General features: G+C 38.4%; 1 protein-coding gene across 1 annotated transcript in view; it reads left to right on the forward strand.

The window, feature by feature from the left end:
• The window catches only part of LOC107297283 (tetratricopeptide repeat protein 27), a gene marked incomplete at its 5' end in the record, with an annotated part of 87,378 nt that extends 63,359 nt beyond the window's left edge, over positions 1–24,019 (forward strand). Inside the window, 7 exons of the mRNA XM_015826645.1 lie at positions 3,744–3,842; positions 5,222–5,274; positions 8,129–8,294; positions 10,102–10,299; positions 18,638–18,749; positions 20,896–20,996; positions 23,751–24,019. Coding sequence (XP_015682131.1) covers positions 3,744–3,842; positions 5,222–5,274; positions 8,129–8,294; positions 10,102–10,299; positions 18,638–18,749; positions 20,896–20,996; positions 23,751–23,873 — 852 coding nt within the window. The remainder of the gene's footprint in view (positions 1–3,743; positions 3,843–5,221; positions 5,275–8,128; positions 8,295–10,101; positions 10,300–18,637; positions 18,750–20,895; positions 20,997–23,750) is intronic.
• Positions 24,020–24,620: the final 601 nt, after the last annotated feature.

Genomic DNA, 24,620 nt, shown 5'->3' on the forward strand with positions numbered 1-24,620 from the left:
ACTGAAGCTCCATAACACAGAATTTCTTTGGTTCATGGAGTTCAGGTGCCAGACATTTTGTAAAGAAAAAAGCATAAATGCCAGGATCATCATCCCTTTCCGGTAGATAACATCTAAAAATGTTATAAAAATTAAATTTTGATGCTGTTCCTTCAGTTCTGAACTCAAAGCATTCAGTTCAAAGTCAGCCGTTCTCTTGCACTATAGTAGCTGAATATTTTGTTCTCAGCCTTTATTTCCTCAGTGTCCCCTGGGGAAGCATTTAGGAAATGTCATACCTTCTTCCCCATACCTTCTTGATGGTGAGAGACAGTTATGCCTTGACAGCATTTTAAGATTGAAAATACAGGAAAGTATGTTGAGAATATAGATGTTCTGAGCAGGGGAGGCAAGGAATGTTGCAGGTCCCATCCCCTAAGAGGATACACCTGATGGGACCCAGAAGAAGGGCCTTCACCGTGGTGACGCCCTCCCTCTGGAATATCATCCCTCCAGAAATTAGACTGCCCCCCCCCCTTTGACACTCTTTTGGAAGGCTCTAAAGATGTGGTTCTGCCAGTGGGCCTGGGGAATCCAGAGCGGGATGGAGCCCATTAAATAGCTGGTACGAGTGTGCGTTGTCACCGGTGGGTGAGTTAGTATTTTATTATTTTTATTATTTTATTATTTTTATTTCTTTTATATTGTGTTTTTATTTCCTGTAAGCCTCCTTGAGTCACTGAGCGAGTAGGTGGCAATAAAATTTTCCAAACAGACAGACAGACAGACAGACAAATAAATATTGTTAATGCCATCTTCTTAAATAGTCCCTAATCGGAAAAAGCAGGAACAGGAGTTTTGGGAGAAAGCCTTAATTAATGATCCTATCTTTATGAGGATCTTAATATTAAGCCAATTTTTTTCACAAACTGGTTAAGATGCTTGCTTTAGGAAGAGGATTTTATTGGAAATGACACCTCATGCTGGCTATTGAGATTCAGGGAAACAGCTTGCTATCAGAACCCTTTCTCTAAAAGTTGTGATTATGAAAGGCTTCTGGTTTTTCACAGCTCTGAGTGATTTACCAGATCCCATTCCATAATTGCCTCCGGAAGTCATGGCTTCTCTCAGTCTGATATTCTTCTGCAGTTTTCTCTCTGTTGGCCCTCTGTAAGGCCTCCTGAAATGTACAAAGATAACTTAAATACATTTCCTGCAGTTCTGTGGCATACCCTTTTTATCATTGGAAAAAGCCCTTATTTCTATAAAATTACTCCTGCCTCTTCTAAGAAGATAGAAGTGCAAAAAAAAAAAAGAGAAAAGCATTGTCCTTTAATCTGGATTCCATTTTCAAATAAAACAGCCTAAGAAAAGTCAGTTGTCTGTTTCATGATTAAGGCGATTGAAGCAAGCTCCCTTCTGATTTTTTATTTATTTATTTATTTAATTGAATTTTTACCCCGCCCTTCTCCTTGCGGACTCAGGGTGGCTGACAGCCTGATAAAAACAAATACAAAAAATACCCCAATACTATCGTTAAAAAACATAATTAAAATGAAATATTAGATTTGGCCTTTGTTAATTTAAAATTGTTTTTAAAACCCCGCTAAAAATTTCCCCTTAGGCCAGTCCTGCTAGTTGAAATAGCCATGTCTTAAGGGCGCGGCGGAAGGAAGGGAGATCCGGNTTTCAAATTCACATTACTATCTGCAAAGGTAAGACACAGACCATAGGGCATCAGTCCAATTCCATGTAAAAATTACCAAGAATTACTTTAGGATTTCAGTGTTTAATTTCTTGATGTGAAGAGATGCCGTAACCTAGCTTTAATATGTGGACATTATAAGAAGCAATGACTTAAAAAGCTAACATAGGTAGTAGGAAGATGAAAAGAAGGAATGGAGAGGGAAGAGGCTGACACACACGTGTTCCATGGCTTAGATGTTAAGATTTATTGCAGAGAGTAGACTGGAAATTTCTGGTTTATTTCTGTATGGTTTCCAATAGATAGTAAAGAGTCTTTTTTAAAAATCTAAACAGCTTCACAATAATGACAAGATAACATCACTTTGTTCTAAATTGCTGAAGAAAAATATAATGCTTTTGCTAAAAGTGTTAGTGCCATTGAAATTCTGGTTTTTTTAGAGCAAACTTCTGGAACCACAGCACTTTTAATTTTAAATGCATGTTTTTGCATTTGACTCTAGAATCACCTAGATATTCTAGAAAAAGAATAAAGTGGATCCAACTAACCTGAAATCTGCCTTTTCCTGATTTTTTTAGACCCCATTTGTTATATCTGAATCAGGCCATTCTGCATACAAAAGGCTTTTCATTATGTAACTTGATATTGAATATATATGTAATGTTCCCCTTCTGGGGAACCCAGCTCTGCATCTCAAAATTTATGCTTTGAATAGAGGGTTTTGGGATTTTTTTTGTCTAAAGGGGAAATTCATATTAAGTCATTCTCAAGGAATGAGGAAGTGCAGGGGGTGTCTTTTTATTGGACTTATTTGTGCACAAGGATGTGACTTTAAAAAAAATTGAGTAGTTATTTAGTGAGACTACAAATTCCTTTGAAGTTACAAAATTAAATGTCCTCAGTTTGCTTACAGGTTTCATTTTATTTCCAAGCATGCTCTCTGAATACCATGTATCATATCATGTACATTATACATTATATATATAAATTTTAGTAGAGATTATAACAAAGGTAAAATATAAACATGAAAATATATAAATTAAGAAAAAGAAAAAAATACAGGGACTATTTGAATTTATGTTTACAGAAAAGTAAGGTAAAGTCTCCTTGACTCATGGTCAACCCCTGGTAACTTCATGGATAACTCCAAGCAATTTTCTTGGTTAAGCGCAGGGCCTCTTCTGGCATGTTTTTTCACTTCTTACTCTAGCCTTAGTATTGCTTGAGTAGTTGCCCATCCAAGAATTAACCAGGCCCGGTTGTCAAGACTTTGGATCAAGTGTAGCATTAAACTTTCTGGCTACTCCTCATTCCAAATTAGGCACAACAAAGTAAGATAAGTAGTTTACGTTAGAGAATTAGGGAACTTCTCCTTTGAAGAGCATCCGGAATCCCGCCTGCTATGTATACTGGCCCCCAGGTTTAAATGCTAGTCCTCTTTCTCCCACCTATTTGATTCAACAGTTATGTAGCTGCTGATTTCCTAGCCTTAAAGGTTTATGCCAGCTTCCCTCTTGCTTTCAAAAAAATGGCTTTGTCATGAAAATTAGAGAATTCCTTCTCAGCTTTTGTCCTTTTAGCTTGTGAACCCAGAGAAGATCAGCCTGATCCTGCTGGTATAAACATTTGCTGTTGGTTATGAAGGGGAAACAAACCTAAACTCCTGGAGCCAACTGAAGTTTAGCAAATCACTGTGTGCTCTTGTATTAAAATATCTTTTCATCAGGGTAATGATCTGGGAGAGGAGAACAGGAAAGATATCCAGTGCCCTCTTTAGAACATGTCCCTGCTAGGTTTATGTCAAAATTTTAGTTGCCACTGTTATCCTACAGCAGTGTATCTCAATCTTGGCAACTTGGCAGCATGGGGAATTCTGGGAGTTGACTTGAAGGTTGCCATGGTTGAGAAATACTGTTCTACATTTTCTCAGTCCTCCCCATTTTGCTTCCGTAATTCTCAGTCAATATGGTCCTAGCTGTCTTGTAGTCTATGCACGAGGCAGGGAGATGTTAGGCTGGGAAAGGCTGCTTTGATCTATGTTGTTTTGTTTTTCTTTCAGTTGGGGGTGTGGTTTTCATTAGGCTGTGCCTACTTAGCATTGGAAGACTACGAAGGTGCTTCCCGGGCCTTTCAGCGCTGTGTGATGTTGGAACCTGATGTAAGTAAATGTAAAAGGAAAAACGGCCCTTAGGGGTGCTTTGATTAAAAATCCTTTTATTATCATTTCCTACATTTTATGGAACATGTAAAGTTGGTGGATTTCTCAATGAATTTATGTTTGAGAGTCAGACAAAAATTCCTTGCAGAAAAAAAGCAGCAGTTAACAACCATGGAGGAATTGTTTTAGTAATAGTCCTCGATTTACAATCATTCGTTTAGTGAAGTTACAATGGCACTAAAATAGTGACATATGACCATTTTTTTTCACACTTACAACCATTGAAGTGTCCCTGCGGTCACTTGATCAAGATTCAGACGGTTGGCAAAACTGGCTCGTGTCCATGACGTTTGCAGTCTCCTGGTGTCATGTGATCACGTTTTGTAACTTTCTGACCAACAAAATCAGTGGGGAAGCCAGATTCACTTGACAAGTGTTAACTAACTTCACAGGTGCACTGATTCGCTTAACAGCTGTGGCAAGAAAGGTCATAAAATGGGACAAAACTCACTTAACAACTGTCTTGCTTAACAATGGAAATTTGGAGCTCAACTGTGGTCGTAAATCAAGGACTATCTGTAGAGATTAGTTGAGTTCTTTAGGTCTCACTGTATCTACCCAGCTGCGTAGTGTGCATATATGTTACAGAGTGTGTTATCTGTGCCCTAATTATGTGCAGATGCACTGTATATGCATGTACAAGATATGTTATAATGCACCAGCTATACATGTAATGGACATATGCGCACATACGCAAATATAAAAGTGCCAAATGCTCACAGGGTAGCCAAAACTTTTAAAAACTCTGTGTTCTCGTATGGGATTTTGTCCATTAAAACTGAAAAATATACTTAAAGATTCCTAACTTTTTATCCTTATAATCCTTATTCCGCGTTCTAGGAATTTTTATGATGGTGCTCACCATTTGAAAGCTTGCTCTTCCTTGATTTTAAATGACATCTTTCTTTCTAAATAAGAAATATGATATGGCACCATAAGTCCTAGGTAATAGTCTCCCCCCCTCATTTTGCAAGACATTACCAGGTCTTGGTTGTAAAAAGACTTCCCAAAATCATTATTTGAGAAATGATGATAGAATATTCTGTGACCACATTGCCATTATTTATGTTGGTCTTTTGTTCTTTTATTAGCATCTGTTGTTTGCATCAGAAACTGTGTCAGGGTACTTGAGCTTTGCATATCCTAACAGGTGACAGTGGTACATGCTTGAAACTCTCCTCTTATAAATGGTTGGTTTGCACACATTGATGGAGGGGTGTAAATTCAATATTTGTGTTTGTGTGAATATCATTTGCATTTAAATGTTTATCCCTTCTGTGATAGTTTAATGCTAAGACCTGTGTGTATTTTGACTGTAGAATGCGGAGGCTTGGAACAATCTATCTACGGCATATATCAGATTGAAACAGAAGTAAGTGCATCAAAGCGGTTTTCTAATTCTTCCTTCCAAAATAAACAGCCCTGGTTTCCTCTCACTCTGGCCTTTCCGGAATAACATTCAGCTTCTGAATATACTGCCTTCAGGATCCTCTTTATCACCACAAATCCAAGCTCATTTGGCCTCCCATCATAAATATCATTAGAATGTCAGAGATTATATCACGAAAAAAAACTTTTGGAAAGAAAAGCAACTCTTTAGATCTCGCCGCACCCACAAATGTTACAGTAGAAAAAATATTGCACAGTGTACAATTGATTAGGATTTCAAGTTCACAGTGAAGCTGGTAGTAGAAGGGCTATCTGTGCTTGGCATATCATACACACACACACACACACACACACACACACACACACACACACACAGATAGATAGATAGCTAGCCAGGAAGCAAAGTATTACACACACATACACAAACACACATATAGATTTAGATAGATATAGATATAGATACAGCCAGGAAGCAAAGTATTATAGAAGCAGCCGCATCCAGGGCTGTACCCAATATACTGTCCTCCAGATTCGTTGCACCACAATTCCCATAGTTCCCACCCACAACCAATTTGGAAGTCATGTTTTGTCATATCAGTACATCTGGAGCCAGTGCCTCTTCTAGTTATATTGTACAACAACATTATCATTATATTACAGGTGGTCCTCAACTTACAAGCACAATTGAGCCCAAAATTTCTGATGCTAAGCGAGACAGTTAAGTGAATTTTGCCCCATTTTGTGACCTTTCTTACCACAGTTGTTAAGTGAATCACTACAGTTGTTAAGCTTACTTGTCAGAAGGTCGCAAAAGATGATCACATGACCCCCCAGGACTCGGCAATCATCATAAATATGAACCAGTTGCCAAGCATCTAAGTTTTGATCACATTACCATGGGGATGCTGCAGTGGTCATATGGGTGAAAAACGGTCTTAGGTCCCTGCGAACAGTCACTAAATGAATTGTTGTAAATCGAGGACTGTCTGTACATTTTATGTTAGCTGATTAATTTGACTATTTGCTATTGAGGTTTAAAGAGTACTTCAAGATCCTATTTTTGTTGTGAACTAATTTAAATCAGGGGTTCCCAATCCCCGGTCTATGGCATACCAGAAACTGGGCTGCACAAACAAGCGAAGTCCCATCCACGAGATACAGGCAGCAAGCGAAACCACGCCCCCTCCGGTCCGCAGAAAAACCTCTCTCCACGGAACCGGTCCCTGGTGCCCAAAAGGTTGGGGGATGCTGGTTTAAATAATGCGCAGCTGGCAAGAGAAGGTGACTACTGATATTTAGATGCATAGCATCATTCTTATTTAAACCAGAATCCTGTCCTAAATCTGAATGTATCTTGTTTTAAACAGGTGATATGACTAATGATTTGTATTTGTGTTGTTCCAATATTCATCGTGAAAATTGGCTGTTCAATATTAAGTTATCTTTTCATTTTCCTGGAAATGTACCTTTCATAAATCTTTTGAATGGACTTGATATCTTAATTCGGTATGGTTGTTTCATTTATGTAACAATAATTCGGTTGCATATCTTCTTGATAAAACAGCTTTCAGCTTTTCAGAAGCACAACTCAATTGTCAAGATAATTTTTGTTGCTTCGACTATGTTCCATTAATCTTCTGCTTAAAGGAATGCATCTTCAGAAAACAAGCTAAAGGGTATTTTTATTTTCTTCATATCATGAAAAACAATTTATCAACTTTCTCAAAAGACACTGAAAACGAGAAAACCAGTAGGGAGCTTACAAAGTATTGTATACACAGGAAACAAATTGCTAAGAGGATGCATTGAACCAAAAGCCATAAATAAGTTCAAGAGGTCTTTAGACGTATTTATGGAATAAGCAGACTGAAAGATGCAGTTGCCTCAGAGATTGCAAGGAACAGAAAATAGATGCAAAGAGATTCCAAGATGCTCAAGGGTCCTCTTGAAACAAATGTCCTTTTCAGCAACTTTCCATGTTAACATAGAAATAGCCTAAAGAAGCTTTCCAGCTAATAAACTCTTTAGAAGTAATCATTAGATATCTTTGAACCAATGCCTCTATTTCAGTGATGGCGAACATTTTAGAAAACAAGTGCCCCAAAACTGGCCCCGCCCCCGCTCCATCCCCTGCCTCTCCCCCACCCTGCCCCCACCCCGCCTGCCCACAGGGCCACTCACAGCCTCCAGGGCCTGCCGCAGATCACCCAGGCAGCCCAGCAGCGCCATGGTGGCCACGCCCTCTGCCCGTGCCCCACAACATCAACTGTGCATGATAGGGCGTGAGGGTCTATGCTGCCTGGCTGCCATGTCCTTCGCTGCGCTGCTCCACATGGGCCACGCTCGGAGGCGATTCTCCTCCGGGGGGCTGTTGGTGAGGAGGGGGTCACGGGGGGAGGCAAGGTTGGGCAACGGCACGTGTGCCCACAGAGAGGGCTCCGAGTGCCACCTCTGGCACCCGTGCCATAGGTTCGCCACCACTGCTCTATTTGCTCAAACCAGACTGGTTGTGATAGTCTTTGAGAATATGATTGGAGAGCATCTGATACTCAACTCAGTTGTTAGAATAAAGGTTCATTGGCTCCAGGTCCAGATTTTCAGATGCCAAAGACCACATGACTCACTCTGATTATATATAAAATTATATATAACCCCCCCCCCCAGTTAATGATGGTTTTGTGGCAAAGACAGGAGTTTATTTCACCTCTTTTCACTATGACAAGAAAATGAAAAGATTCTAAGCAAGCAAATGGGGAAGCCTTTCATGGAAAAACAAAGTGTGCCCATTTTATAATTAATTAATGCTAGATATTTTTTCTTTTTTCTTTTTAAACCAGAATAAAAGCATTTCGGACTCTTCAGGAAGCTCTCAAATGTAATTATGAGCATTGGCAGATTTGGGAAAATTACATTCTAACCAGTGCAGATATTGGAGAATTTTCGGAAGCCATTAAAGCTTATCACAGGCTTATGGACTTACAAGAAAAGTATAAAGATGTCCAGGTGAGATGCCCATCTTTTTTATTCACGTGTCTAATTTTAAATAATATGACTCATTACAAAGAATAATAACTTAAAGCATGTTGAGTATCTTAGGTTGCCTGCTTTAGAATTTTAGAAGTCCTTAGAAAATCATTCAAAAATATAACTGTTTCTGTTTCAGGTTGTATCAAGACCTAGTAAAAAATGATCCTTTTCTACAGCATAAGCAGTGGATACCTGTCTCCCATCAGTTCTGATGGGAGGAAATAGCAGCCTCACCCAGTTTAGCTTTGCTTTTCTCAGAAAACACATATACTTATGAACTCCACTAATTACCTCAGTTGCAACATTTCTTTTTTTCTTGTACTTTCCTTTTACTTTTTTTTAGCATTTGTCTTCTTTGGAGAGCCTTTAGGCCTGTGGCCTGAAAATTAACAGTGTATTACCCAGGAATTCCTCTGAGCTGTCAACTCAAATGCACATAAGGTCCTCGGCTTCTAACTTTGTATCATCATGCACTTTCCCTCTCTGCCAAGAGCCCCTGAAGAGGCAAGCCAATGCAGTGGCTCTTGAGTAACCAGATGTGAAGTGCATGTTTTTTACAGCACCCTCTTTGTGTGTGTGTGTGTGAGAGAGAGAGAGAGGGGGGGAGAGACTATTCCTTTAGACCAGTGGTTCTCAACCTTTTTAATGCCGCAACCCCCCAACCGGTCGTAAGTCGAGGACTAAACTGGTCGTAAGTCGAGGACTAAACCGGTCGTAAGTTGAGGACTAAACCGGCCGTAAGTCAAGGACTACCCAGCTGGTCATAAGTCGAGGACTTTCCCTGCCTGGGAGCACCACGCATGCGTGGTTCCGCCCCCTGCGCTGGCCGAGGCGTAGCTGGCAAGCGGCAGAGACGGAGCAGGCCAACCACCAGCTGGCCCAGCCCAAGGGAGGTAAAGCACCCACCGGAAAAGGGGAAAAAAATGGCGGACAGCCTTGCTTGGCGACCCCCGTGAAATGGTCGATCGACCCCAAATGGGGTCGCGACCCATAGGTTGAGAACCACTGCTTTAGACAGTATAGGCATTGGAGGGGATGGAAGTCAGCCAAGCCAGTACTTGGTTCTCGTACCCCCATTCATCTAATGCATGGGTGTCAAACTCGCCGCGTCACATGACTTGTCACGATGTATCGCAAATTTTTTTTGCATTGCCGGAGCTGGGGTGAGCACGATCTCCGCATAATGCATGATGCAACCGGTCTGCGGGCCGGCAGTTTGACACCCCTGATCTAATGGATAGATAGCATTCCATCTTCCATACTGTTTTTGCCTTTTCTAGTGCAATGGCAAAAGGATAATTGTGTGGGGGTGTGGGATGTTAATATTGCAGAAACAGTTCTGCAGTAATGTGTTGGAAAGTCAAGGGGAGGAGCAATTCTGCTATCATACAGTTTGATATTTTTGCGATGTTGATATTACCTCAAAGAGACACATAGAATTCAGATTTCTGTTACTGATTGTTAGTATCCCTGGAAAATATTTAACAATGTTTAAATATTGTTAAATACAGCAGCTAAGGAGATCGTTCCTTTGTTTTATAATTATATTTGTTATAGTATTATTCATCAGGCATCTTCAGAGGAAATAATTAGATAATGCTGTTACACAATTATAACATCTTGTACCACCTTCAAATAGATTACTATTTTAATAAATTAATCCAGTCATTTAAGATATTAATTCCAGCTCTGATCAATTGAACCATGTATTAGCAAACATTTTGGAAACTCCACTCAACTTTATGGGAGTCAAACTATAATTAACGATTTCCTTCCCTTTAAGGTACTTAAGATTCTGGTAAAAGTAGTCATGGACGGAGTAGATGACCGAAATGGAGAGACAGCCAAAGGATTAAAGGGAAAACTGCAGGCTCTCTTCGGTAGAGTGACTTCTCGAGTGACAAGTGATGGAGAAATCTGGAGATTATATGCTAAGCTTTATGAAAACGGGCAGAATGAGAACTGTGAAGACATAGAAAAGGTAAACCTTAATGACAGAATATGCCTCTACTACCAGAACAGATACGTGTTTTCATATTTGATATTATGGTTTTGATGTATCCTATGTGAGAATACGATTGGTTCATGAAATATCCTTTGCTTGAATTTTACATTCCATTACCAGCTTGTTTGGCGACTTGACTAGCAAGGTTACTTATTTTAAAGATGGATAAAAAGAGAAAAATAATGAAGGGAGCACCGAGATAAAATAACAGACTTTTCCCTCTTAGCATGAAAAATACACATTCAGGCAGAGATGAATTTAATTATTTCTTGTGATTCCAGACTTGCTTAAGATAGTATTTATTCATTTAAGATGTGCTAATCACAGAATAGCTGATCTGCTTTATTAGACGTAGGGAATGGTCTCGCCAGTTTTTTAATGTTTCATTCTGGCATTACCAAAGTGCTAAATATTACTTTTAAGCAATATGTCTTCTGCAAAATGATTTATACATTTCAGTCTTCCTTTGGAATTTCAATAGCTGAATCATTATCTCCATGCAGCAGTCTTTGGCGGAAGAGAATGTTTCCAATTATTAAACTGTTACTGTTTAAAATAAGGCAAATAGAAGCCCCAAGTATGGGATCACTTATTAAGCTGTTCTATGTGGTCAGTCTGATCCTTTAGCATTGCCGACACATCACTATTGTACTGCAGCTGTACCTTTCTCTGATGTGTGTGTGAGACATCCTTCCTCCATATATGGAGAGGACTGAGGAAACTGTAGAAAAAAAGAACAAAGATAAGAAAGATGAGTGAGAAGCAGACATGTGAGAGTAAAACGAGATGCTTAGCAGAATGCAGAAAATGGAAAGGAAATATAATAAATAACATTAGAAATGTTAGGTAGACATAGGAATCCTGTGTGGGAGATAGCCAAGAGATTAAACAGGAAAAAGAAAAAGACAAGGTTTGTATGTGTTTTACTATGCACATTTTTTAAAATTCTTTTTTCACTTGTATTTGTCTCCCTTACAGTCATATATTTATACAGCACTTCCTTTGTCATTTCTTTTCTTTTCTTGTGGGGGCAGGGAAGTACATAAAAAAAAGGATTTTTTTCTCCCGTGTAATTTCTTATCTCCTGGTGCCTTGATTCTAGGCAAACGTTGGGTAATTACAATCTGAAAGAGGCAAAATAAAATTGTCCACTAGTCCAATTCCCTTTCAAACTGTAGAGATTCTCCTTTTCATAAACTAGTAAATAAATAAAGCTAGTATTTTTGCTCCAAGTCTTAATCTAGAAATTTGGTATATTTTTTCTGTAATTTCACTTTCCCTCTCATTTTAAATGCATTCCTAGGCTACATTTGAGACAGCAGTATTGCTAAAGCCATTGGAAGAGACTTCCCCATGTAAGAGAGGAAATAATAAATACTCTTTTAAAACAAGGAGCGTTTCTACTTGTGGCCTGTATCCAATGTTATACAAGTGAACTTCTACTGATAAAATAATTTTTCTATTTTTCTCTCCCTGCCCGACCACTGTATCCTCCAATATCCACTAAATCAACTAGAGAAATCTCCCAACCATCTGGAGGAGATTTAGGTATATGTGCAAACAGCAGGAGAGTCATCCATTTTGTTGGCACAGTGGACAGACAAAATGGGATATAGTTTTATCTTTCCTATAACTGATTAACATTCATTTTATGGGCTAATGGGTTTTCTTAGTGAGACGTTCAGTCAGAGGCTCAATATGCTTTTGTAAGGTGTTTTATTTGTAAATTAATTTTTATTTTTGCATTGAAATTTGATGGACTAAATGGCCTATTTCAACTCTTTGGTTCCAAAAAACCTCATCCTTCAGATGTATAATTTTAGAACGGCAACATTGTCAAAATATTGTTTCATGATCATGGGTTTATACTGGACAATACTTCCCTAAATATCGATGAAATCATTGACCCAGACAAGGTATATCAGTCAATCCTTTTTGTGAATTCTTGGGGGCCCACTATATGGAACAACAAAAGAGTTCACCCTTGATTTGTGAAAATATTTTATTGTATTTAGGTTTTCTAAAGCTGTAATGAATAAAGCAAGATGAAGAAATAGTGAAAAAGTTGAAATATGCACATTCGTTCTTTGATCAAATGTTGTAGCATCTTTATCCACTGCCAAAGGAAACCAATGGCTAAATCATGTGCTTTCCACTGAGGCTATCTATTTTGGCTACATCATTCTCAGTTTTTTTTCCAGATTGCATAATTCTCGCATAAATATCTCCAATTTCTCACTTCAGAACACAAAATACAAGATGAATCGTTTCCTTGATGTGACTTCAGCTTCCTTGTTTTAAACTGTTGAGTTCTAGTATCCTAGCAACAGAATATCAATTAATATTATTGCTAATTCAGGATGACCAAAGAGAGCTTGTCAGGCTCAAATATAAACAGTTCTCTAGCTTAGTATAGAATAATACAGTGCAAAATTTCAAAATTGCCCTATACACTCATAAAAACTGCTAAAAATTTGAGAACCCCTCAACCCTTCCCCCTTTTTTGACACTGAAACTGTAGGTTTGCTAAAATATCTAGGAGAATGACACAATTTCTTAAAAATAATAAGTGCATCATATTTAAAAGTGCAGAAATCTCAATTCTCATACATACTGGTCATTAGATCCCAAAGTGACATGAATACAGGCCAGGGTTATCAAGTCCTTCACTTAGTATTGAAGAATAGCTTTTAAGTGGTTCTGGCTGCAGCATAGTATTAAGATAGAAAAAAGGATGACTTTAAATTTAGTAGTCTAATTGTGAGGAGGTGGATCTTTTTGTTTAGTTTTTCTGAAGAGGACACTTGCATGTTCTCACATTTAAGGCCCACCTCACCTCTCCTGAATATAAGGTAGTCCTCGACTTATGACCACAACTGAGCCCAAAATTGATGTTGCTGAGACATTTGTTGAGTTTTGCCCCATTTTACAGCCTTTTTTTCCAATTTTTAAATTAACGTATAACAAAAAAGTTTTGCCCCATTTTTCTTGCCACAGCTGTTAACTGAATCACTGCAGTTGTTAAGTTAGTAACATGGTTGTTAAGTGAATCTGGCCTCCCCATTGACTTTGCTTGTCAGAAGGTCGCAAATGGTGATCACATGACCCCGGGACACTGCAACTGTCATAAATATGAGTCAGTTGTCAAGCGTCTGAATTTTGATCACTTGACCATGAGGATGCTGCAACAATCCTAAGTGTGAAAAAAATGGTCATAAGTCACTTTTTTCAGTGCTGTAATGTCAAACAGTCACTAAATGAACTGTTGTAAGTCGAGGACTACCTGTACTCTCTTGTTAAAGAATGTTATATTGTGAATGCTTTGCTTACAATCAAATCAAGGTATATCTAGTAGGGCATTTTATTTGAAGAAACTGGATAACTAGCCAGTGCTGTAAGATCACCAACAGCTTTCTGCCCACCACATAGTAATATTCTATTGTATTTTATTATAATAGAGTGGTCTCTTTGCAAGAGCATGTGTGCCTGGAGAGGTTGTGGAATGGGCTCCTGATTGGGTCCATGAAGGGATTCCTAGATCTACATTTCTTACACACTCTCCTTACCCTTTGGGAGAGCCTTTTTGGTTTGTTATCATCATCCACCTTACACAAGTTCAAGGCCCCTTTGTTTTGGTTTGAATTACAGAGAGCAGAGTAGGAAAACATCCTCACTTCTTTTTCTCAGTAACTAAATTTGACAGGGCATTTCTAAAGTTAAAGACCTCTCAGAATGAATGGGTTAATTCAGTAAAGTCAGACTTTTTTTTTATTACAGATATTAAGGTTAAGGAACTAAATAGGTTTTGAAGATAATGGAGAAAAGTGACAAATTATCTTTACTCCTGCAGACCTTAACTCAACTGCTAAATTTTCCAGGCAGAAACACACATCCATACATGCACAAAATTCAGATAGGAACAAGGATGCAGACAAGCAGCTCAGATCAATCTGTAACATAAAGAAAATTATAATCTGAATTAGCTCCACATTTTCCTCGGTAACTATTTTCTCATGATTCTCCAACTTTTCTCTGGGCTGGGCTGCTTTTCTTACTTGGCAGAAATTAGACTGAGAAGAGAGGCTCTTTCTTCTTGGGATGAAAGACAAAACATCAAAAGCAAAATCTGAATTTCCCCTTTCTCTTTTTCAAAGACCACCTGAGAAGGGGAGTTGAGCCTTGAACATCTGATTTTCCTGAGTTCCAAATCGATAGCACACATTCAAATTTTTCCTTAATTCTTTGGTGGGAGGAGGTGTTACTCCCTCTCCGTATTGATATAAAAGAAGCATTAAACTCTGAATGTAAGGTAATGTTTGCAGCATTCAGAATACTATGGAATTTAAAGAACTCCTTAAGTCAGTGTTTCTCAACCTTGGTCACTAAGCGGTGTGGACTTCAACTCCCAGAATTCTGCTGCGCTGGCTGGGGAATTATGGGAGTTGAAATCCACATCGCTTAAAGTGGCCGAGGTTGAGAAACACTGCTTAAGTTATCTGATTCCATTACAATAGAACAGGGAGGAGAAATACCTGTGCCAACAGATAATGAAAAATAATTCTTCTTTTGTTTGGCCATTGGCTGTGCCATATAGGATCGACGGGCAGTCCTATAAAATAAAATAAACAATAAATAAAATAAACAATAAAAAGAATACATTGTAGCATACAGCATTAAGGAAAAAACAATAACCAAATGATAAAGCTGAACTTGATAGCATTTGATAGTTAGAGGCATACTTAACATTCTTTAGCCTTTTTCCTTGTTTTAGACATGTTTTTAGAGCTAGTTAAGCTTATTGCAGATCCCATGCTGCAATTTTCATATTACTTCCTTCATTAACATAACGAGATATAATTCCATCAATTTTCAGCCATGGTGACCACAAAGAAGAGCTTGAGGGCTGTAGATTCTTTCCCCTCCCCTTGTTCAATATATCATTTTTTTAAAAAATGACAGATTTTAAAAAGCAGATTAAATTTACAGCCCTAAAATCATAATTTTTAAAAGTGTGTGAAGGACTCAACCACATGATATATTTTGATGAGATGGCCTGGATGAAGATCTCAAGCGGAGATTCTTAAGGTTTCAATAGATCTGTGGGGGTGGATTGGTTTTGCAGATAACTTGGTCCCAAACTGCAAGAGGTTTTAAGGATTAAAGCCAGTACTTTGAATTGAACCCAGAAAGGGCACAATTGTACTGCCATAATCTGGTCTCATTTTCCATATCCATTAATAATCATGCAGCTATATTTTGTAATAGGCACATTCTCTGGACTATTTCCATTCTTTCTGAGAGACATAGCTTTCTAAAATCAGTTTCTTATCCTCTCAAAGATAAGTGGTCATTCAGAATCCTCCTTGACCATATCTTCAGGCACCTATGACTGAAAACATGTAATAAAACAGGAACAGGCATTGTTCTTCACTGTTATTTTCAGAGATGATCTGAGTGACTTGCAAGCATGTTGCAATGAGACATCAGAGATTCCATGAATCTTTCCCTAGATCAGTGGTTCTCAACCTGTGGGTCGGGACCCCATTTGAGGTCGATCGACCATTTCATGGGGGTCGCCAAGCAAGGCTGTCCGCCATTTTTTTCCCCTTTTCCAGCGGGTGCCTTACCTCCCTTGGGCTGGGCCAGCTAGTGGTCGGCCTGCTCCGTCTCTGCCGCTTGCCAGCTACACCTTGGCCGGCGCAGGGGGCGGAACCACGCATGCACGGCGCTCCCGGGCAGGGAAAGTCCTCGACTTACGACCGGTTGGGTAGTCCTCGACTTACGAGTGGTTTAGTCATCGACTTACGACCGGTTTAGTCATCAACTTACGACCGGTTGGGGTCGCGGCATTAAAAAGGTTGAGAACCACTGCCCTAGATCCAATTGCAAAAAATTCTGAATTGCTCATAAGGCTATTATTCAATAAGAAGGGGAGGGGGAAGCCTTCTGTGTCACCAAAATAGTGAGCTCTGCTGGGTGTTTGTTTATACTCATCCTGAATCTTTTACCTGAATTCAAACCTTCTGTCGGCTAGCTTCATGTTGGTAACCTAACTCTTTCTTCTCATCCGTATCACGCCGTGCGGCTGTTCCTCGTAGAGATCCATGCCAGCCTGCCTAATCCTCCCTGAAGTGTCATCTCTGTGGTGATTTGCAAACTCCATTTCAGGCATCCATTTCCCAAGAGTCAAAGTCATGTGTCATTTTATATTTCTTAAGTCAGGAAGCATCTGGAACCAAGCTATTTTTGTTAAAGAAGGGTTGGTTTATTTTTGCCACTCGGACTGTTTCTGTATTTAGTTGAGCATCAAAATGTGTCAATTGAAAGGGTGAGATGGCTGTGTGGCTTACATCATAACACTGTAAGCTCTTGTTTTGTTTGATTTTGTTCTGTTTTGCTTTGATGCAAGATAGTGTCACTGTTTGCTTTTCCAGTGCCTGTAGCCTGATTGGCATCATCTCCATCTCTCAAATATTGATGGCATGTAGAGCATCAGGAAATGGAATTCACGGGCTACATTAAGTTATCACATTGTGCGACATTTCTAATGAATAAGCTGTTTGTGCACATTGCCCAGTTGCTTCCACTTGGCTCTTCCTGCCAGCAGATACAGCTGACATGTTCCAACCATGGTATGTTTAGCAGTATGCATGAACTGGGATTTGTTTCTTTCTTAACAAGTCAAAGCCATAAATTGTGACTTCATCGTGGCTTATGAAACTGCTTGCCAGGAGAGATACAAGCCATAGTTCTCTGCTCATACTTAAGGCTAAAGAAATAAGTAAGAGACTCATTTGGGTATGTCAGCAATCACATTCCAGATGGGAACTGCCAGGCTAAAACTGAACAAGCTGGTATTCTGAACTCCAAGTATGAAGAACATGAAGTCATTTCACAGTGGAAAATTCCTTCTCAGGAATTTTCTGGGGAGCCACAGGAATTTTTAAGTGTCCCTATGAGCAGGAATCAAGAAGAACTTAACTAGGTTCTGAAAAATGTAACATGTTTTTATACTTTAAACTACGCAAACCAGATAACAGCACAAAAACTACTAATCAGTTCGTAGTTTAATATCTACTGTGCACAACCAGTTCCATCTTCCTCATGTTCATGTTGCTATCATGTTTTCATGATATTTATGGAGAGATGAGAGCCTTTTTCCGATGTTTTTTCTTCCTTCTTCTGTTTGTGTCTACCCCAAATTATGAATTATGAAATTAAATTAAATTAAATTAATAGTTATCGCTATCTGTGTCGTCCATTAACACCACCTGAACACCAGGCATAAAAATTGAGTTCCTTTTATTGGTTCTGAAATTCCTCATATTTAACTTAGATGAATGAGTAGGAGGTCTAATATTGAGAGTAAGATAAAATTATCCCTGTTCACACTTTCTGCGTCTTGCATGATATATATGTCTTTTTCTGATCTCCTCTTTGCCCACTTTTTTTCTAAGTTAATCCCCTCAACCCTTATAAACCTTTTGCTGTAAACATTTTTTTTCAATTTGTGAAGCAGAGTAATTAGAACAGCATGCTGTTCCATTAGTTATGAGAAAAATAACATAAACCAGCAGTGATATTATCAAATACAAAATTCTGTGATGTATAATAGGTTGCCAAAATTGAAACATTATAGAGAAGGATTTGAATAAATTTTAGCATAGAGACTAAAATTTTGGATTTAGAAAATTGCTAGACTTATTTTATTGACATTCTTTTATCTGTCTGTCTGTCTGTCTATTTATCCATCCATCCATCCATCCATCCATCCATCCATCCATCCATCCATCCATCCATCCATCCATCCATCCGATTAATATGTTGCCCATCTTACCAAAGACAACTTTCTTCATTTGCTTCTGCTTAGTTTTAGGCTCTTTCTCTTGAATATCTACTTCTTTCTCCTTAGAGTCCAAATTGCTCTTTTCAAATTACAAAATCAATTCAGAATAAAATTGGCACCTTATTCAGGTGCATAATGGCTCTAATTATGAAAATACAAGTGCTTTTTTACTTTCAATTGCATTTAAATACGATGACCTAGCAAAATATGGGTCACATGTATCTGTCTAGACAGATTTTTTTTTAACTTAAAAATTGTCTCTTAACCATATGCTACTTATATGTCTGTCATACTTGAGAGACAAAAACAGCTAAAACATCTGTGCTACAGCTGCAAAGAAAGAGGCTGCTTTAAAGCTGAGGAACTAATAATGTATTACCAGTCAGTATGCTTGGGGGGGGGGGGGAATTTGCATGTACGCATAAAAGTAAAGCAACTTTTAAGTTCACAGTACCTCTGTCATTGCAGGCATTGCAGTATCTCACCAAAGCATACAAATGTGAAATCCAATCAGGAGACTGGGATAAAGATACTTTCTCTTTTAAGAAAGTAGCCAGAGATGCTCTAGAACTTGCACACGGTATGTCCTGTATAAAAATGTTGATATAAGTCGCAGCTGATTATCTATTTCTGAAGCTCTTTTTGTCGAAACAACAAGTAGTGTATATAGCAGACCATACACCTGAATATAATTTCCAAGGAAATAGTTGAGGGAACAGGAAGTGAGATGTAGCAAATATATCTCAAAGTAAAAAAAATAAAATAAAATTGGCCAGCCATGTTGTGTTTGGAAACTTAGTAGAAATGCTAAACCTTTTGTTATATTGCCATAAAAACCGCATTATTTTCTCCATGTAGTCATCATAAGTTGTGCTTGACTCAAGGACAGGTTTACCTGCTTCTACCACTTCAGAAAGTAAGCAATAATGAAAAGGTTGAAATTAAAAGTAACTCCAACCCTCAGAAAGTTGAGAAAACAGTACAATTCTGGGTACTCTCTTGTTATTAGGAACAGAAGATACAGTGGGGAGGGAGCGATAAAATATATTTTTATTCTAGCACACTGAGTCAAGGCGTTGAATATCTTTATTTTTTACTTTTTTTCATTTTCTTTACTTAGGCCCTTCACAGTTTCTAGCGTTTGCTGAGGTTTTAGAAACTGAAATCCAGTGTGATTACAGAACTCAATGTTGGGATATTGACATCACAGCATAGAGATTTTCACATATACATGTTTCAACATCAGTTCCAAATCTCATTTTTTTTTTTAAAAAAAGGGGAAATAACAATGAACTTAGAAAATTCTAGTATTTCTAGGGCACAAGCTAGAAGTTTAAATGGCCATCCGATTCTGAAAATGATTGCGTTACATTTGGTTTTCTCTTCTCATTTGTAAGACTTTAAATAAAATTTAATGCCATGATGTAACACGATAGTCATGAGCGTCCTGATAAAGCAGACAAAAGTGGCCATCATGATTACAGATACCTCTGGTGACACTTCCAATCATCAGAAGCCATGAGGTACATTAAAGATGCAAAAGCACAAAACACTGGGCTACCTTACAGTGAATGAAATGGCACATGTTATAGAGCAGCCATTAAAAAAAACTGGATAGTCAGTGATGCTTAGAATTGGGTGCCATCATTTTCAGACTTTCTAACTGCGAAATATTGAGAACAAAATGAAATACCGTAGTCTCTTTCCTGATTCAAGATGCCAAAGGTCCTGCAATAATCAAAATGTACTTTACCCCATTAAATGGAAAATAGAAAGAAAGCACATTGTTTGCATCTTATTTCATATTCTGCATTTGTATGGGTGTGTGCAAAAAGCAAACAATTAAAAATCCCAAACACCCCCTAGAAGAGAGAGCACGGAAATGTGCACCTCCAAGCTCTATTGAGCCACAGTGGATGGATGGATGGAGGAAGGGAAGGGAAAGGAAGGGAGATTAGTTTTATAACATAGCAGAGCTAGATATAAATAATCTTGGGTGTTGAACACACCTGACGTTTAATTGTACAGTTTAACTAGCTAAGAGTAAAAACCAACATGGGATGAGAAGGACAATGAAGTATTGTGAAAGAGGACTTGGCTGACTGGAAGAATAACATGGAGTATTCCACACTGCAACATTTGCTTGCAGATTCCAGTACTGTGATGCTGACACTTAGGTAACCAAAATAGCATCATTTACAAACCACAGAGAAGAATTAACTGGCATGATAGTTGGCACATTTTGTTAAAAGATGGGAAACACATTTCAAGAGCAATCAATGTTGGCTGATAGATCACAGAAGAGGACAGAGCTGACTGAATTCTGAATAGGACCATTGCAATGTTTCGTTGCAAGCATTCTAATTGTATGCATTATTAATTAAGATATATAAAAAATTAATTCTTGCAATTCAGCAACTTAAGTTGCAACCTTAAATGACATCACAGAGTTCTACATTCCGGTGATACCTCTGGACCACATGTAAAGTCAACATATTTTTTTTGGGGGGGGGGGGACAACATTATTGCTGTAGTGTCAGTAACTCCTTTTTGTAATAACAACTGCAGACTGTTGCCTTATGTGTAATGTTTATATGGATCCTTTTAATGAATTAGGAAGCTTTTCCTGCCCAGATCGAAGTAACTGAGAGCTGAATAGTCATTTATAATAACCATGCTATTATTGTGGTACTCACCCAACTTTGTTTTGCCTTTTAAAACTCCAGTCGCAATGAAATGCAGCAAAATGAAAACTAATTACCAAGAAGCCTTGCCAATACTCTCTTCTGCCCGACTCAACTTGCGTGGTTTGGTAGCCAAAGCGAAGGTAAGGCTGATGGATGTCATAAAGGGTTCTCTGGAACACACACACAAACACAGAGAGAACACCATGTTTTCAAGAGCTATTGCTTTTGTTAATTCAACTTTCCTCAATCTCTTGCACTCTAAATACCTTAAGAATATGAATCCTAGGATTTCTAATCAGATGGCCAATAATTGACTAGATGGCTAGGAAATTGGAGCTGCGTTACAGCACATCTGGAAGGCATTAGGATGGGAGGAACTGTATTACCTCTTCTTTACACTGAAAGGTGGGGTGGAGAGGTATCCCTATTTGTAGAAAAAAAATAGTTGTGAGAACTGTATTGGATTCAATAGCTATAAATGCCTTTCTATTGTACATCTGTAAAGAACAGACTACTTTTTAAGAAAGCAACTTTGAATGACACCTGCATTATGACATTTGCTTCCAGTGATAGAGTACAAATGCAGTCATTAACCGTTATAAAGAGAAGAGGTGGAGTCAGGAGATGGAAGAACCTCTGGCATTGCTCCCTTAGGAGCAACTTAGGATATCTCTTACAGTGGTCTCCCATGAGAAAAAAAAAGCATGGAAGGGAGCAAAAATAGATCATTAAATCCATTTGGATAAAAGTAGAAGAAATAAAGCTGGCCTATGCACCTGTAGAATTAATAATAATAATAATAATAATAATAATAATAATAATAATAATAATAATAATAATAATAATAATAATAATAATAATAATAATAATAATAATAATAGTAAAGTTGGAAGGGACCTTGGAGGTCATCGAGTCCAACCCCCTGCTCAGGCAGGAACCCTACACCATTTCAGACAAATAACTGTCCAGTCTCTTCTTAAAAACTTCCAGTGTTGGAGCATTCACCACTTCTGGAGGCAGGTTGTTCCATTGGTTAATTGTTCTAACTGTCAGGAAGTTTCTCCTTAGTTCTAAGTTGCTTCTCTCCTTGATCAGTTTCCACCCGTTGCTTCTCGTCCTGCCTTCAGGCGCCTTGGAGAATAGCTTGACTCCCTCTTCTTNTAAGGCATTGTAAAGTGGTATTAATACTTCACGTGATCTTGATTCTATCCCTCTGTTAATGCAGCCCAGCACTGTGTTGGCTTTTTTGGCAGCTGCAGCACACTGCTGGCTCATATTTAAGTGATTGTCCACTAGGACTCCGAGATCCCTCTCACAGTTACTACTATTGAGCAAGGTACCCCCTATACTATACCTGTACGTTTGGTTTTTCTTGCCTAAATGTAGAACCTGTCCTGTTGAGACCAGAAAGGTAAATGTCAAGAGGAAACACTCTGCTCTCAGAGCCAAAATTGAGTGCTTAGCACCTCTTCCCATAATCCCAGTCCGCCCCGAAGTTTGGTTGGGCTTGTGTATGATTTTGATTGAAAAGTCACAAAATAAGATAGGAAAACTCATGACTTCTTCTCTGGCTTTCCTCAATATAGTCAGTCAGAACCTGCATGATCACTAGTTGCCATATGATTAACTCATAGAATTTGGCTTCCACTGCAAAAGATATGAGAATGCAGCATCCTTGCCTTTGTTCATTGGGCATCTCATAGTTCATTCATCCCATTCATTCTTGCCTAGCTTTCAAATTTTATCAGCAGCAGATGCAGATGCAATCTAAAGTTACAGTAGAAGAGAAATGACACCCCTGAAGCTTGTCATAGTTTCTGCTCTTCTCTGTTGCACATGTTTCTTTTTATCCACACATCCAAAAGAATGCCAGATTCTCACTTCGGTCCCAAGTGGATGAGATACTTCATTATGATTAGTAAGGTTTACTAGAGATTCTTGTCCAGCATTTCCATTATGGATCTTTTGATGCCCAATTCTGTTATTTTTAAAAGATGTTGTCTTACATTCTTGTCAATGTTCAGAACCTAGCTACTGAATAGTTGAAAAAAAACCACCAGTGATTACATACACAAGGGCTTTATAAAAATGTGTAGACCCAGGGCTATATGTCAGGCCTCCAGTGCCTTTGGTATGGTCCTCAGAGTTCTCCTAAAGTTGTCAGCAAGGTGTAATTGATAGTAAGAGTGAACTAATTATGAATTTGCTGTAGAACAAATCACATTAACTGTGGAGAGTAAATGTAATTTAATTTTGAATGTTAATGTTTACCCTGGCCTTGCTATTGTTTTTATAGCAAAGCCCATGATAAGCACTTCAAAGCTATGTGAGACCTTAATCCTGGAAAGCAGTTTTGCACACTCCTTTATGGAACAGGTTGCTAGGCAACAAAAGTCCTGAAATTTATCTAAAGTGCGTCCTGTCTGGCTGAGGAATTCTGGGATTTGAAGTCCACAAGTCATAAAAGGGCCAAGTTTGAAGACCCCTGGTCTTGCCCAAGGCTTTCCACTGAAATCTCTCAAGAATCTGTTTTGAAAGCTAGCCGCGTTGTGTCTTGCAATGGAGTTCTGCTCTTTTCTAATTTTAAAATGTAAAATTCTATTAAAATTCTATTTTAATATAATTTTGACCCAAATGTTAAAATCTTCTTCATATGGCTTGCAGATGGAAAACTAACAGGTTAACATTGCATGGGGGGATCTTCCTCATTTGTCACCTACAGAGGAACACCAGCATGCTGCCTTTGGAAATGGGAATAATCTTGTGTAGATGCCATAAAGAAATGAGATCTCTGAAGTTATGGAAATGGTTGTGGTTAGATTGTTTTAAAATCTTGTGCCTTACTTAGAGTAAGGTTTCCCGTAAAAAAAATTGCTTTCAACTTTCTTGTGTAGCAAAATTTTGCAGATGCTGTAAGTGATGACGTTTCCAGTGACCTCGCTGAAGAAGTGGCAGAAATGAAGAATTTGATGATGGAATTGCAAGAACTTAGCAACCAGCTAAGGAATCAGACTTGAGAAAAGAAGATCCGATTTCTTGGAAAGACAGAAGGGCACGGCTGGCACACTTCACTAGTTGTAGCTTGCGCTGATGAGCATTCAGTAAATCAAACACCTAAAGGCCTCTTTTAAATAAATATTTATCCATACCGTACAACCATTAATATTTGCCAACAAGTTTTTCTAGTTATACTTTCTCAATTATATGGGCTTTGCATTGGCTTGGATTTTATGGAACAAATTACGCCTGCTTTTTATTTAGGAGTCCTTTTTTCTTTAAGATTAGATCTGCCTTGCTGCAAAAGTAATTGGCTTCTGTCCATAGTTAACGGACTTTAAGGCTACGAACAATTGGAGAGTTCTGTTTGTGGTGGAAGTGGAAAGGAAAGGGCTATTTGATTTGATTGTGTCAACAGGAACTTGGAAATATGGAAGGGGGAATATAAAACGGAACTGACTGTATTCTGGGATTTTTAAAGCAAGAGGATCCAATTGTATTTTCTTTAGCTTGTGCTTTTCAAATGCAAGTATTAACCCACAAAGTAACGCTTGCCGAGAAATTTTGTATGCTAATCCTTTTCAAAATAACAGGTTTAGGAATACAGATAGTCCCTGACCTATGATCACAACTGAGCCCAAAATTTCTGTTGCTAAGTGAGACATTTGTTAAGTGAGATTTACCCCACTTTACGAATTTTCTCACCACGTTTGTCAAGTGAATCGCTCCAGTTATTAAGTTAGTAAGAAGATTGTTAAGTGAATCCG

The sequence above is a fragment of the Protobothrops mucrosquamatus genome, unplaced genomic scaffold (genome assembly GCF_001527695.2).
Source record: "Protobothrops mucrosquamatus isolate PMUCROS unplaced genomic scaffold, P.Mucros_1.0 scaffold3217, whole genome shotgun sequence".
In the NCBI taxonomy this organism is placed as follows: Eukaryota; Metazoa; Chordata; class Lepidosauria; order Squamata; family Viperidae; genus Protobothrops; species Protobothrops mucrosquamatus.